The sequence below is a fragment of the Condylura cristata genome, unplaced genomic scaffold (genome assembly GCF_000260355.1).
Source record: "Condylura cristata isolate star-nosed mole 26May11 unplaced genomic scaffold, ConCri1.0 scaffold00022, whole genome shotgun sequence".
Lineage (NCBI taxonomy): Eukaryota > Metazoa > Chordata > Mammalia > Eulipotyphla > Talpidae > Condylura > Condylura cristata.
This window is the reverse complement of record NW_004567123.1, coordinates 17,120,138-17,136,991: the sequence shown is the minus strand read 5'-3', so window position 1 is coordinate 17,136,991 and position 16,854 is coordinate 17,120,138. Positions and strand designations below refer to the sequence as shown.

At 37.0% G+C, this 16,854-nt stretch overlaps 1 protein-coding gene across 1 annotated transcript in view; it reads right to left on the bottom strand.

The window, feature by feature from the left end:
* The window catches only part of RBL1 (retinoblastoma-like 1), a 40,393-nt gene that overhangs the window by 10,386 nt on the left and 13,153 nt on the right, over positions 1-16,854 (bottom strand). The window contains exons 10-16 of the mRNA XM_004687209.2: positions 14,076-14,188; positions 13,780-13,883; positions 12,407-12,544; positions 10,335-10,499; positions 7,752-7,884; positions 6,052-6,318; positions 5,115-5,323 (exon numbers count right to left, since the gene is read on the bottom strand). Of these exons, the coding sequence (XP_004687266.1) occupies positions 5,115-5,323; positions 6,052-6,318; positions 7,752-7,884; positions 10,335-10,499; positions 12,407-12,544; positions 13,780-13,883; positions 14,076-14,188 (1,129 nt within the window). The remainder of the gene's footprint in view (positions 1-5,114; positions 5,324-6,051; positions 6,319-7,751; positions 7,885-10,334; positions 10,500-12,406; positions 12,545-13,779; positions 13,884-14,075; positions 14,189-16,854) is intronic.

Genomic DNA, 16,854 nt, shown 5'->3' with positions numbered 1-16,854 from the left:
GGTCAGGAGAGGTCTGCCACGCCATGTGGTCACCTCCGGGGCAGGTCGGGAATTGAACTCATGCGGAAGAGGCTTCAGATTCTCAGTGCTGTGTTTTAACCCGCTGCGCCACCAGGGAGGGCCTATTCTATATTATTTCTATGAGTACATGAAAAATTAAAGTAAATGAGATACTTAAGTTTTTGTTTTTAAGTACATCAGAGGAAATTCTGATCAATGTCCTTAAATTTTTATATATACACGAATATATGAATTGCTAATAATGCAAATGGCCCCAAGGCGCTGCAACATTTTAAAAGGTTTTTTATTATCTAAGGAACATTGCATTTTGTTTTAAGAACTGGTAACCCTGTTCTGGTAATACTAACCCAGACTATGCTGTTTAAGTCTACATTTAAGTGCTTCTGGGGGAAAATAACACAGAAAAGTATCTTTGGCAGGGTAAAATACACAATGAGGAATAAAAACAAATGTAAGTAACTGACACTGGATAGAGAGACAAGCTCTAAAACCAGCAGTGGTAAATTCATTTTATAGTGAACCTGTTTTCTACATCAATTCCTGTTTCAGGTCCAGCTGGCCAAATGATAAACAGGAATCAGGGGGAGCAGTGGGAAAGATGCTAAAACTTTATATTTGTGATGGACGATAAAAGATAGAGTTCCAGTATCTAGATGAAACAGGGGGCTTTCCTAGTGGCACAGGGGTTAGTCTCAGCACTATCACCACCATGGCCTACATTTAATCCCTGGCCAGGGAGTACCCACATGGCATAGCAGATAAACATAATGTATAATTAATATTTATATAATATGTAATTAAGTAATACTCTTACTTTTTTACTTACTTGTCTTTTGCAGAGCTAATTAATGCCTTAAAATTACACATATTATGGAAAACTTTTGACTAACAAAAATTCATTAGACCATCAATTCACAACTATTATAAAATTAATAGTAATTTCTATTCAGGCAAAGAATATCAATATCATACCAAGTACAGAATGGATAATAGCTTCAACTGATTCAAGGCATTACTATATGAAATCACTATAGATATAAACACTGCAATTCTCTTTTACCATAAAAAATTTTTCTAGCGGCCCTCCCTGGTGGTGCAGCGGGTTAAAGCACAGCACTAAGAAGCTTAAGCCACTTCCACATGAGTTCGATCCCGCCAGCCCCGGAGGTGACCACATGGCGCGGCAGACCTCTCCTGGCCCGCCCGCTGCTCCCCTCAGCAGTGTACTTTGTCAATCTGCCTGTTCTGCTTCCCGCTCTGTCTCTGGTGAATCCTCTCACTCTCCGCATCTCTGACCTGTACCCCAGTTCTATATGAATAAATAAATAAATCTTTAAAAAAAAAAATTTTTTTTCTAGCTTCTAATCTATATGTCAATTCTTTGTTGATATATAGGCTATAATTAAATGGAAGGAAAAGGACAAGCTAGATTCCAAAATAAATTGAGAATTGAAAATAAAGAATTATTTCCACCATCCTTAAATTCATAATCAAATGTAGTACACTTTGCCATTGAAAGTTATAACAGGAGGGCCCTCCCTGTGGGTGCAACAGGTTAAATCACAGTACTATGAAGCTATCACAGCCACTGCTGCATGAGTTTGATCTCCTGCCAGGTTTGGCATGGCAGACCTCTCCTGACTCACCCTCTGCTCTCCTCAGTAGTGTACCTCATCAGTCTGCCTGCTCTGTTTTGTTCTGTTCCCCACTTTGTCTCTGGTGAATCCTCTCACCACCACCAACCCACATATTACTAGCCTGTACCCCAATTCTTGCATGCATAAATAGATCTTGAAAAAGAAAAAAAAAAAAGGAAGTTACAATAGGAAATAGACACTTCTCCAAAGAGTGATGCAGATGGCCAACAAGCATATGAAAAAATGTTCAACATCACTTGTAATAAGGGAGATGCTAATTAAAACCACAATGAGATACCACTTCACCCATGTGCCATGTGAATGGCACATCTTAAAAACAACTAGCAACAACAAATGTTGGCGAGGACATGGAGCAAAAGGAACTTTCCTGCACTGCTGGTGGGAATGCAAACTAGTACAACCACTATGAAAAACTGTTTGGAGGTTCCTCAAACTGCTAAAAATGGAGCTTCCATATGACCCAGCAATCCCACTCCTAGGTATCTACCCAAAAGACACAAAAACACTGATTTAAAAAGATACCTGCACCCCTATGTTTATTGCTGCTTTATTTATAATTGGAAAGACATGGATACAGCCCAAATGCCCAAAAGTGGATGACTGGATTAAAAAGATGTAGCACATAGACACAATGGAATATTACTCAGCAACCAAATAAATAAATAAACAAACAAACACATGCCTTTTGCAGCAACATGGATGGAACTGGAAAAGATCATGCTTAGTGAAATAAGCCAGAAAGAAAAGGAAAAATACCGGATGGTTTCACCCATAGCAGGAATATAACAGACCAGGTGAGAAAATAGTAATAACAATGAACAGCTATATACCAGAGATATTTTATGGGGATGGAGTGGGGAAGGGGATCAAAAACAGTGGGGGAGGGAGATGCATTGGACTATGGTGATGGCACATGAGTGATTTGGTGATGGGAAGCCCAAGGGGATTACAACTGAGATGGAAAAATGCACAAAATGATGTAAAAATAAACTATTATTCATTAAAAAAAAACTTGATTTATTATCAAACTATGTAGCCTCCCTACCAATCTTTAAAATGTAATATTAGACACTAGTCATATGATTTTTCAGTATTTTTAGCTTATCCATAAAATCCAAGATATACTTATCCCACAATAAATTCCAAGTTACAGTAATATAACAAAATAGACTTTCAGAAAATTCCAAAGGTTAGCCAACTGCTTATTCAGTTACATAAGAATACAAGTTGGCAGAAAATCTAAGTTATATCAAGAAATAGAACAAAACCTTATGAATCAAAGTACAAAAACAGGTCACCAAGATCAAAATGTCTTCTATTTTTTAATTTAAATAAGATTTGTTTATTTATGAATGTAGCTGTGGTGTAAGCCAGAGATGCAGGGGGTTGAGAGGATTCACCAGAGACAGAGTGGAGAGGAGAAGAGGCAGATCTACAGAAACACACTGCTGAGGGGAGCAGTGGGCAAGACAGGAGAGGTCTGCTGTGCCGTGTGGGTCAGCTCCTTGATCAGCCTGGGGATCAAAGTCATGTCGTGTAGCTGGCAACAGTTTGATAGCACGTGTCCTTAACTCTGTGCACCAGGGAGGACCCTCAAAATGTTTTCTCCTAAGAGAAAGTAAAAGCCTTGCTTGTTAAAAAGGCTAAGAAGATGATTCCATTTATAATAACATGAAAAAGAATATTTAGGGAAAAAAAGAATATTTAGGAAATAAGTTAAACAAGGAGACAAATGACTTGAATATTAAAAACTGCAAAATACTGCTGAAAGAAATTAAGAAAAAACAAATATATGGAAAGAAATCTCATGTTCATAGACTATTTAATAATAGATAGATTTAATGTTATAGAAGATTTAATAGAGGTCAACACTATTCTAAGCAATCTACAGATCCATGCAATTTCTATAAAAATATCAATGATGCTTCCTGCAGAAATAGAAAAATCCATTCCAAAACTCAAAGAAATCTCAAGAAACTCTGAATTGTCAAAATAATCTTGAAAAAGAAAAAAGCTAGGAAGTCTCATATTTCTTGAATTCAAAACTAATCAAAAAGTAGAACAGCAATCAAAACTGTGTATTGGCATAAAAAACAAACATAAAGGGACCAAAGAATAAAACAGAAAGCTTAGGAATAAACTTAACACATATGGTAGAATGAGCTTTGACAAGGGTGGCAGATAATCAATGGGGGAAAGGATTAATCTTTTCAATAAATGATGTTAAGAAAACTGGATATCTGTCTGAAGAATGAAATTGGACCCTTATTTCACACCATTTACAAAATGGTGTGGAAAATGGTCTGGCATATATAAAAATCCCAGAAAAAAATACATGGATAAAGTTTCCTGATATTAGAATGATGACTTCCTGGATATGACACCAAAAGTACAAAAAAGAAAGCAAAGCATATACAAACTGGTGTTCATCAAGTGAAAGGCTTGTTCCCACAAAGGAAGCTATCAAAGTAACAAAAACACAAACCATAGCATGGGAGAAAATATTTACAAGTCATGAGTTTGATAAGTAACAGGATATATAAAGGAATTCTACAATTCAACAACAGAAGCAAATGAAAAATGAGCAAAGGACTTTAGAAGGCATTAGCCATGGCCAGCAAGCACATGAAAAAATGCTCAAAAACCACCATTAGGGAAACACAAATCAAAACTATAGATATCACTTCAAACTCATTAGGATGTCTATTATTTAAAAAAAAGTAACAATTATTGTTGTTAAGAGAATATGTAGAGAACTTGGAAACCTTGTGCATTGCTGATGAGAATGTAAAATAGTGTAGCCACTGTGAAAGATGGTCTGGCAGTACTTAAAAAAAATTTAGAATTACTATTCCATTTCTGCATATATACCCAAAAGAACTGAAAGCAAAGACTTTTTTGTTACAAAAAAGTAGATACAAACTAAATGTCCATCTTACAGAAGAGCGGCTAGACAAAGTGCAGGCTAGACAAAGTGCAGCATGTATTACAAACAGGATATTCGCCTTTAAAAATGAAGAAAATTTTTTAAAAAATTGAAGAAAATGCTGACACAAGCTAAGACATGGATGAAGGATGAACCTTAAAGACATATGCCAAGTGGAATAAGCCTGTCACAAATGATTTTACTTATGAGATTCTCAGAGTAGTTAAACTCATAGACAGAAAATAGAATGGATGTTACCGAGCACCTACAGGAAGTAGAGGAACGAGAGTAGTTTCAGTTTAGGAAGTTGACAGATGGTGATAAAGCTGCACAACAATGTAAATGAACTTAATGACATTATCTGTACAAAAACTTGCTAAAATGACAAACTTTTTGTTATTTATTTTGCCACACACACATTTCAAAAAGCAGCTAAAGCTGCCCTTTGTTACTCAATCTGTTGCACTGATCAAATGGGATTTTGTTTTAGATACTATAAAAACACATACCTTTCTATAAAACAGTGCTAAGGATCCAGTTCTCTTTGGTTTGTTTATTCCAGTTGGAGGTACCTCTTGTGCCTTAGTCAGATGGGTATGTTTTGGAGAAACATCAATTAATGATTGAGCTGTGAGTGACACAGGACTCTCAACTGTGGGCTGAGTTGTATTCACAGAAAGTGGTATCAGTGTGATCTCTCCAGCATCATTTGCAATACCTGAATGTACAAGCAAGAGTTTTACTTTTAGAAGTAAACAGCTTGTGCTCCAGAAAATCTACAATTCTTTCTTTCTCTGTGTTATAGGTTTAGGAATATATTAGACAAGGAGAGGAGAACCACAAAAACAGTAATTCTAGGCTGTGACATTCTTTTTCTATTTTTGTAGTGGAAGCAATAATATTGTCTTTTCTTGAGTTCTTAAAGAGATGGTTTTAGTCAACAAACAAAAACTTTGCCCAAACATTAATAAGCTCAGATATAAAAGTAAATCTTAACAAAGAGGCCAGTAAATATATAAAATGTGAAAATTAAAAAACCAGTATAGATAAAAAAAAATCTACAGTTTTTTTTTTTTTAATAGAACACAAAGGATTTTTTTAGGTAAGTGAAACTATTCCATACAATACTCAACTTTAATGCAAACCAATAGTCAACTTTAATGCAAACTATGGACTTGGAGTGATAATGCTGTACCAGTGTAGGTTCATCAATTGTAACAAATATACTGATTCTGATGTTGATGATGGGGGAGGAAGGGGCTGTGTGTCTGGGCAGAGGGTACATGGGAAATCTTTGTACATTCCATTCAATTTGCTGTGAATCTATAACTGCTCTAAAAATAAAAAATGTTATATAGGTCAAGAAATATCCAGTCTAGTAAGACATTCCTTAAGTTTTTTTATCCAACTCAGAAAAAAAATAAAATAAGTGCATTAAAATGTTACCATGTAATGGAACTGTAACTTTATGTCCTGTTGTCCCTGTTACTAAGGTTGTGGCCATTGTTAGAAGACTCTGCCCAGGTGAAATTGATATATTTTCAGCACCAATGCTTGAAGAAGGAGCAATTTTTAATTTTGTTCCTTCTGTTATAAGTTTATCCAAGAGCATTTCCTTTGGAGGGTCTTCCCCAAAAAGTCTTCTCTTAGCACTCCCTGCGGTAGGAGAACTGTAGCGTTCATGGACAGAAATTGGAGACAATGGCTGCATATCTGATAAAAAGAAAAATTAATTTAAAATAGTTTGACATGTATTATAGTAAAACAGGTTTACTTATTCATTTAACAGATAATCAGGTACTATGCTGAGAGAGAGGCACGAGGCATCCAGCAATGAATAATATAGCCTCTGTCCTCATGGAATATCAAGTAAGAAAGACAGGCATGCAATTAACTCATTACAACAAAATATGAATATTATGACAGCTCACTTTCCTGGTTCTCTGAACATCTGCTTATATTAAAGGAGCAAGATATCAAGGTAAAATATAAGCTGACAAACAGAATGAAATTACCACTAAATTTATAAGTACTCTAGTTAACTTGTTTCCCCAGCTTACCTAAAAATAACAGCTGAGAAGGAAAAAAAAAAAGGGCAATCTGGTTCATCAACTTGCTTCAAGAAGTTTAAGGTGGTAGCTGTAGTTTTCTGATTTTGTAGATATGGGGTTATCTTTTATAAGTTTAATAGATGAAGATAAGTAAAGGCAGTATGACTCTACTTAATCTGCTTTAATATAAAGGTAGGCAGTAGTGTGTTGATTAAAAAGACAGTAAGGGTATGCGTGATGTCTTCTGATAGTGTTCTCCTTCTGCCAGAGCTGACCTTTCCCCTTTCCACTAAGTACAGGATGCCCCTAGCTCCCTGCAACCCTGTATCTTTACCCACAATTCTCTCTTGCACTGTATCTAACAGGTATACATGTGTGTGTGGGGTTTGGGAGATTGTGTGTGTATGTATGCTTTTAAAGTAAAAGCATTTCACTAGATAATTAGAGTCATGTAGTTTGTTTTCAAAATATGCTTAAAAAGTACAAAAATTACCTCTGGCAATGATTTGATAGTTCACTGAGATGAGAGGGAAAATAGTCATAAGAAAAAACTCTAGAGTTCTAGCGTTATCAAAACAGTTTTCTTCCCATTTTCACTAAAAAAATGTAAATTACTTCAGTAGCTTCCATTTCCCCATTAACAGGACTCTACCTGGATGCTTTATATATAAGAAGCAGTTCTTGAATCTGACTGTGATGGGTGTTTAAAGCAAACATTCCAAGGAAAGACTGATATCATGGCCATGAAGTTAACTGGAAATGCCTTGGAATGATCTTTTCCTACCAGAGTCTTGGGACAGTCTTGAGACAGGAGAGGTCTGCTGCACCATGTGAGTTAGCTCCCTGGCCAGGATAGAACTCATGCTGCAATGCCTGCTGACTGCTTGATAATGCTGAGACTTTAACTCCTATACCACCAGGGAGACCCCTACTTTAATATTAAAAAGTATACAATGAATTATAGAAGCATAAGCATTAAATTCCTTTTCATATCTTGATAGCTGTATCAGATTTCTTAATATATTAGCAATTGAAATTTTCTCTGCAAAAAAAATCTTTAATAATTTTTTATTGTTTTACCAATGTTGAATCTACCTCTTCGAAGACTCCCACTGTCAGTTCGAACTTCTTTGACTCTTGGATGCATTAGAGGAGACATTGGCATCATGGGAAGATGTCCCTGTACATTTCCCCCATTTCCTGTTTCAAAATTATTTGGAAATATAACCTGTGGAAAACAAAATCCCTTTGCTTTAGATATACACAGATATATATAAACCCACTAATGGAAACTTTTTTTAAAAGATTTATTTGTTTATGCATACAGAACTGGGGTATAGGCTACAGGTGTAGGGGTGGTGAGAGGATTCACCAGAGACAGAGTGGGGAGCAGAACAAGCAGACTAACAAAATACACTGCTGAAGGGAGCAGCAGGCGGGTCAGGAGAGGTCTGCCATGCCATGTGGATCACCTTTGGGGTGGGGATCAAATTCCCACTGAAACAATTGCAGCTCACTTGGAGTGCTGAACTTTAGCACTGCACAACCAGGGAGAGCCCTGATGGAAACTTTTAACATAAAAAAATGAGAAAAGTTTTAACTTTAACTGTTCTGTTCCCCTTATCTTTTTCATAAAATGTAACAACTGGCATAAAGTGCTCATAATTAATATTCCTTGATATATGTAAAGACTTTATCTCATTTAATCATATAAGTTTACTAACCACTAGGAATAAACTTATGAAAGAGGCAATCATTCTCCAAGTAGGAATGAGAAAACTGAGGCTCAAAATAGAAAATTTGCCCAAGGATACACTACTACAAAGTAATACACAAAGAGCTTTAACACAAATCCTTTTCCTTTAAGCTCAGAGCTTTCCATTCTTTGCATTCTACGATGAAAATATTGATCAATAGTGAATTATCACAAGTACTCACATATGATCTATTGCAAAAGATAAAAGAAACAGAGGTGAAAGTTTTTTTTAAAAAAAAATCACCTCATTTTAGTTCTTTCTGATCCTGGACAAGTCTAGTAGTTTGGGATTAGAGAAAAATTCAAGAACGTCAGTGAAGTATAAAGAGATGCAGAAAAGTAAAGAAGGATGAAAAGAGTTACAAAAGAATGAGGTAGTGGGAAAAAAATTTCTCATATACCATTAAACTGTTAAATGTATGATTTGTAAGCACAAACTTTAGGTTTTATAAAATTTAAACATTGGGGCCCTCCCTGGTGGCAAATCACATATCAAATAAGGGAGCTGTATCTGATTATAAAGAGCTCCTACAATTCAATAGTAAAAGGACTACCGATTTTAGAAAATGGACAAGAGATCTAAATATATATAGTTCCAAAGAGGATATATATAATAAACATGTGAAAACTGGTTGTATATTATAGTCATAAGGGATATTACTTCACATACATTAAGGTGGTTATTATCAAAAACACAAGTAGTGTTGGAGAAGCTGGAATCGTCATACACTAATGGTAGGACTGTTAACATGGCTCAACCACTTTGGAAAGTACTCTGGAAGCTCCCCAATAGCTTCAACTGAGTTCAACAATTCTACTTCTCACATACTCAAGAAAAATGAAAACATATGTCTTCACAAACACTCATTCATAAATGTTCACAACAGTAGTACAGCCAAAAGAGCCCGAATATCCATCAATTAATAAACGTATAAAAAAAGTGGTATACTGGGCCTCCCTGGGGGTACAAGGGGTTAAGTCTTAGCACTATCAAGCTATCAGCAACTACTATAGCACAAGTTAGATACCCGGCCAGGGAATTAACCCACATGGTGCGGGAGACCTCTCCTATCTCACCCACTGTCCCCTCAGCAGGGTATTTCAGTCAATATACCTGTTCTGTTTCCCAATCTGTCTCTGGTGAATCTTCTCACCTCCTATCCCCAGCCCACCCCCTTCACCTCTAACCTACATTCCAGCTCTTATATGTATAAATTAAAAATAAATCTTAAAAAAAAAAAAAAGTGGTATACCCACGTAATGGAGTTTCAAATCACATAAAGAAGTGCTGATATATACTACAACATAACCTTGAAAACATTATGCTAAATTAAAGAGTAACAAAGGATCACATGTTATATGGCTTCACAAAAATGTCCAGAACAGGCAAATCACTACAACAGAAACAGATTACTACTTACTTAAGACTAGAGGGAACAAGAAAGTGTATCTAAAGATTACAGTTTCTTTTGGAAACAATCAGTATGTTTCAAAATAAAATGTGCTGGAGTCCTCCCTGGTGGTGCAACAGGTTAAAGTGCAGCACTATGAAATTACTTGAAGCCATTGCAGCATGAGTTTGATCCCTGGCCAGGGAAATGACCCACATGGCGTGGCAGACCTCTCCAGTCTTGCCCACTGCAGTGTATTTCTGTCAATCTTCTCGTTCTGTTTCCCATTTTGTCTCTGGTGAATCTTCTCATCCCCTGTACCTCTAGCCTGTACCACCAGTTCTTGTGTGCATAAATAAATACAAAACAAAACAGACAAAGTTGAATGTACTGATGACTATTTATATCTATGAGGATACTAAAAAAACACTGAATTGTACTCTCTGAGTAAATGGTACAGTATGTCAATTATTTGTAAATAAAGCTGTTACTTTATAAAATGACATGATTATCAGCCTAGCCCTGACTTACTTCTTCACAAGTAGGAACTTTGTTTGCAGAAGCCTGAAGAGCCTCCCACAATGCAGAATTGTGATTCCATGCTAAACTTTCCAAAATCTGTTCTTCAATGCTGTTCAGATGTTTTACCATGTCCCTGGAGAGTCCTTCCTCAGAGCGGATCACCACCTCAATAACCTGAAGAAAAGGAAACTGAGATGGCAATGTGTTCTTAAGCAGTCAGTTCTATACCAGGCTTCCATATATGGCTAGCACTGGTCTTATTAATAACACAGAACCAAAAATATCTTTGTACTATAATTCCATGGCTTATTAATACATTTTAATTTAAAGGAATTTTTAGTATCTTCAAATACTTTCATACACATTTCTGCTTTTCATGTTTTATTTTATACATGGAAAATGTGGCAATGAAAGGTAGAAACTGGTTAACACTCAACAATGATAGATCTTGGGCTGTTCCAATCCAGTGCTATTTTGAATTTACTGCCCCTTCTCAGAATACTCTTCCCAATATGCTCAAAAGAACAGAATGAATAGTGTATTTACAAAAGGAAATTTACTTATATATGCTACAGTTCTATTTTAATAAGAGTACCCACACTACCCAGTGCCCAAATAAAACATACCTATGCCAATACTGCTACTGTCTTTATTTTGAATTAATAGGCTAACTTTTATTTAAAATCTCAGTAGACTGGCCTTCCCTGGTGGTGCAGCAGGTTAAAGCACAGCACTGGGAAGCTAAAGCCACTTCCACATGAGTTCGACCCCTGCCCTGGAGGTAATCTGCATGGCACAGCAGACCTCTCTTGGCCCGCCCACTGCTCCCCTCAGCAGTGTGCTTCATCCATCTGTCTGTTCTGCTCCCCACTCTGTCTCTGGTGAAGCCTCTCACCACCCCTGCACCTCTGGCCTGCAACCTAGTTCTGTATGCATAAATAAATAAATCTTTAAAAAAAAAAAAAAAACCTCAGTAGACTAGCAAAGAATTGAAGGTAACATGTAACTTGATTTGAGAATAAACATAGCATGGGGTGAAAAAAATGGGGAAAAAAGTTCATTAGGATACAAAGAAAAACTGCAATAAAAATTATTAACTTATGATAGTAACCACATACACTCATCACTTATTATTTATAATGATAATGTGATTTTAATATTTATATTTAAGTACATTTTTGTTTTTCTTCAAGGAATATATATTACTTACATTATTAAAACAAAAGAATTTAGCTTCTAGAATGAAACAAGGATGTTACAAGTAAAAACAAATTGCTTTAGGTAAGGATAAAACTTAACTACTTCCTTTAACGAAATTATATATACTCCCTAGTGGAAAATCTGAACTTACACATTAACATTCGAGTAAATATATAGAAGCAATTTTCCCTAACTAAAATCCCATTCAGTCAACAATTCAAATAGATAAGAATTCCAATTATTTGCATTTTTTATAATTTTTAGAGAAAAAAATTTAACACTTCAAATTAACTTTTTTTATCATTGAGAGTTTATAAGTAACACAAATAACTTTAATTAGATCATGCCAATTAAGTGCCATAGCATTAGTCTCAAATTCAGATACTAAGAGCATTAAACGTTACCATAGTAGTAACTTCTGTTTTATAAGTTAATAAAAATAGTTCTAGCAGAAAAAAAGGGAAAATAAGTAAGACGTGTTCTCAGCTCAAATTTGAGGAAGGGGCATGTCAGTTATTATATTTTTAGTAGGTAGACCAGAATCACAATTTTGGACAATTTTTTCTCCTGTGAAAAAGTGTCTTTGTTCTATATCATGTATTTATTTAACAGACTAATGACTTCCATTTGTTAATACAGAAAATACAAAGTTAAATACTTAATTCCTAATCAATTTGCAAGTCAGCAATGGAAAAAGAACTGAAGCTCTGAGACTGGCTTCATTTACTCCCATCCTCTCCCTTTTGTGCTTGATACCCGAAAGGAATACATGTTTTCAGAACACCTCTGGAAGTATTTTCCAGACATCACTACAGTTAATTTTTTCAGCTCTAAGATAAACAGAGTGTTCATGTGAGGTATGCTGTAACCTCTCATCTCACCTTATAAAAATAAAATGGTCGCAAATTGAGAGCTTCAATAATCCAGGGAAAAGTGCGTGGTGAGCTATAGGCAAAAAGCACAATTTCCAAACAACAGGCCATCAAGGAACGATGAAATATATCTTGTTCTAAAAGAACCTTGAAGAAGAGAAAGACCCAGTTTATTGTTTTTCAGTAATTTCAGTCTTTGCTATTTTATACAGACCCTAGAAATAAATGAAAACAAAACAAAACAAAACAAAACTGTACATTACATTCTCAAACTGGTAAGGAATGTTCTTATATAATCTTGCTCAGTGGTAGATCTTAAATTTAAGAGTCACACACAACAATCTAATTTGAAATTTGAGTGAATAATATATAGAAAACATTCCCATCAACATAAAAGTACTAAGATTTGTTCCTTTTTTCTGCCAATTTTATGGTTATTGTTTGTCAACATGAACTTATTATTAGAAAGCACTAAAATCAAAGCTAGTAATCATCTGTAGCAGCAAAACTTAATATATGAAGACTGAAAGTATATGGGAGAATGATAAATACTTAGCAGACAGTAGGATATTAAACATTAAGGGCCGCAAGAGACACTTCAAATAAATGTTGCTCTATGCGGCTTGGAAAAACACAGCAACTGAGGGCACAGGCGAAATGGATAACAGGTTAGGCAGGGGCTGACAAGGTGGAGGATTTGAAAACCTGCAGCAGTTACAACTCCTCTCGCTCCCCCTACCCAATCATTCACTATAAGGAGTTACATAATAGGCCACTAGTTCATCCCAACAGGGGACTGAAGAATTATTCTCCATAAAGACTGAACTAGAGCAACAAAGAGCTTGAGAACATTAGACAGAAAACATACTATGGTTCTAGGTGAGAGATGGCAGACTGAGATGTAAGACCAAGTTCCCCTTCCTTGTTCTGCTATACATCACCAATAGGTAGGCAAGAGACAAGCAGATACTGCTCTAAAGAAATCAGCATTTCAGAGAAGTCTTAAAAGACATCAATGGTTAAGATTGAGGTTGCTAGACTTATTACCATTCTGTCCAGAGTATAAGGCAAACTTATGCCAATATAAGGGTTTACCAACATCTCGTTTCATTATTAGCTAGCTGGGAATGAAGAACAAAAAAGACTGAAAGGAAAGTATACTTACTAAGGGTGTATCAAATATAAATTTTATGTCTCTCACATTTTTGCCTAGAGTGGTAACCTCTGCATGTACCAAAGACAACTAAGATCAACCAATATGTCATCTTGGCAAAGCTTGTCATTGATTACTGACCCCTAAAACACCACATATAGCTTCTCAACACACTGCTTTCAGGCTTAGGATTTTTGCCAGTGGCTGGGAGGAGAATGAATTTACTTACTGACATGTCCATTCCATGAAGTCTTCGTGTTTCTTGAACCATCACAGTCTCTAATATTTTATAATATAAAATTTCTGCAAGCTTTAGTCTATTTACAGCAAAGTCTACAGGTGCAATAAATAGTAAATGTTAATCAGATGCAGCTACTAAAGACTGAAAAACAAAACTTGTATATGCTCAAATCTTAAGTATTAAGAATAGCAAAGAAGGAAAAACTTGGATTTCTACTTTTTAGAGAGACAATCTATTTTCAGTGATTTGAAAGAAAATTAAAAATTTTAGCTTTATCTTCTTACCTATGTGAGATCCTGGTTGTTCATCTGTTGATTGAGTATAATGTTGGCAGAAAGTCTCTCCTATTCCTTTCACTATTTTCATGATATTTTCCATAGGATTACGCATACAAGATCTATAAAATACAAGAGGCACCTAATTACTTGGGGAAAAAAATCCAGAATACCAACATTTCTTCTTTGAAGAAAGAGTATTTTTTTTTATTACAAAGTTTATTTTTACATCATTTTGCACATTTTTTTTTCCATCTCGATTGTAATCCCCGCGGGTTTCCCATCACCAAATCACCCCTGTGCCACCACCATAGTCCCGTGCATTTCCCTCCCTTCCCCCCCATTTTTTTTTTTTAAAGATTTATTTATTTGTGCATACAGAGCTGGGGTACAGGCCAGAGGGTCAGGGGTGGTGAGAGGCTTCACCAGAGACAGAGTGGGGAGCAGAACAGGCAGATCTATGAAGTACACTGCTGAGGGGAGCAGCGGGTGGGCCAGGAGAGGTCTGCCACGCCATGTGGTCTCCTCCGGGGCAGGCGGGAATCGAACTCATGCGGAAGTGGTTTTTAGCTTCTCAATGCTGTGCTTTAACCCGCTGCGCCACCAGGGAGGGCCGCCCCCATTTTTGATACCATTCCCCACTCCACCCCCACAGAATGTCTCTGGTATATGGTTGTTCATTATTTTTGTTATTTTCTCGCCTGGTCCATTATACTCCTGCTATGAGTGAAACCATCCGGTATTTTTCTTTCTCTTTCTGGCTTATCTCACTAAGCATGATCTTTTCCAGCTCCATCCAAGTTGCTGCAAAAGACATGTGTTTCTCTTTTTTGGTTGCTGAGTAATATTCCATTGTATATATATACCACCTCTTTCTAATCCAGTCATCTACTTTTGGGCATTTGGGCTGCTTCCATGTTTTTCCAATTGTAAATAAAGCAGCAATAAACATGGGGGTACAAGTATCATTTTCATCAGTGTTTTTCTGTCTTTTGGATAGATACCTAGGAATGGGATTGCTGGGTCGTAGGGAAGCTCCATGTTTAGCAGTTTGAGGAACCTCCAAACAGCTTTCCATAGTGGTTGTACTAGTTTGCATTCCCACCAGCAATGCAGGAGAGTTCCTTTTTCTCCACATCCTTGCCAACAATTGTTGTTGCTAGTTGTTTGAAGATGTGCCATTCTCACTGGGGTGAGGTGATATCTCATTGTGGTTTTAATTTGCATCGAATGAGTATGTTTTTTAGTGACCAAAGTTCTATTCTCAATTATAAACCTAGGTATGTAAACATAACATACTTAAAAAAGTCTAATCTTTAAACATTATACAATCGTTTGGTATAGTGCTTTAGAATTTCAACATCAGGCCCTCCCTGGTGGCGCAGCGGGTTAAAGCACAGCACTGAGAAGCTTAAGCCACTTCCACATGAGTTGGATTCCCGCCTACCCCAGAGGAGATCCACATGGCAACCTGACCTGCCCGCTGCTCCCCTCAGCAGTGTACTTCGTCATCTGCCTTTTCTGCTCCCCTCTCTGTCTCTGGTGAATCCTCTCACCCTCCGCATCTCTGGCCTGTACCCCAGCTCTATATGAATAAAATATATATATATATATACACAAAAGAATTTCAACATCAGAGTAGTAAATGACCTCTAATTATGTTTCTGCTTATATGACATTCCAGAAAATGGCAACACTATAGGGACAGAAGATATATCAATCATTGCCAGTGTGGCTAACTTGACAGGACCTCAAGTGCACCTGTCTACACTGGCTAATGTTGTGTATGGGTGAGCACACTCCAGTAAGGCCAACAAACAAGTCAGCAGAGCACAGTGCACTTTGTCCTGTAAACAGCTGCAGCCTACTACTTTGCTTTAGGTAGAAGCTACAAGAAGCCCCAGGCCTGGTACAAACATGCACCCCACTCCCTGCGTTGGGCACATTTCCTGTTTTTCACTGCAAGTACAGCCGCTATATATACCCATGGGCAGTCCTAATAAACCGACTTCGGACTCTAGACCCCAGGCTCCTGCTTCTCTCACGTCTCCGAGTCTCTTACGTTTGGGCGAACGTACGGGTCAATGCACCCCTCAGTGGGTTAGCAAAATGCCAGAGGCTAGAAGTGACAGAGGGCCCAACTACAAAAGGGGGATAATGAAACTGATCTATACCTTGAGTGTGATGGTTACACAATTATATGCATGTGTCAAACCTCCTAACTGTTCAATAAAAAGGATGACTCCTATTATATATAAATTATACTTCAATGAATCTGGAGAAAAATAAGAAATGATGTGTAGTGTCTATTTACATACATATGTACATATACACAACACCAGAACAATAAGATGCATCTACTTATCAAAGTCAAAAGAAAAAATAGGCCCTCCCTGGTGGCACAGCAGGTTAGAAGCTAAAGCCACTTCAGTATGAGTTCAACCCCCACCCCAGAGGTGACCCACATGGTGCAGCAGATCTTTCCTGACCTGCCCACTGCTCCTCTCAGCAGTGTACTTCATCAGTTGGCCTATTCTGCTCCCCACTCTATGGTGAATTCTCTCACCGTCCTTGAACCTCTGGTCTGTACCCATAAATAAATCTTAAAAAAAAAAAAGAGGGCCCTCCATGGTGGCAGCAGGTTAAAGTACTAAGAAGCTAAAGCCACTTCAGCATGAGTTTGATCCCCGCCCCGGGGGTGATCCACATGATGCGGCAGACCTCTTCTGACCCACCTGCTGCTCCCCTCAGCAGTGTACTTTGTATGTTCTGCCTGTTCTGCTCCCCA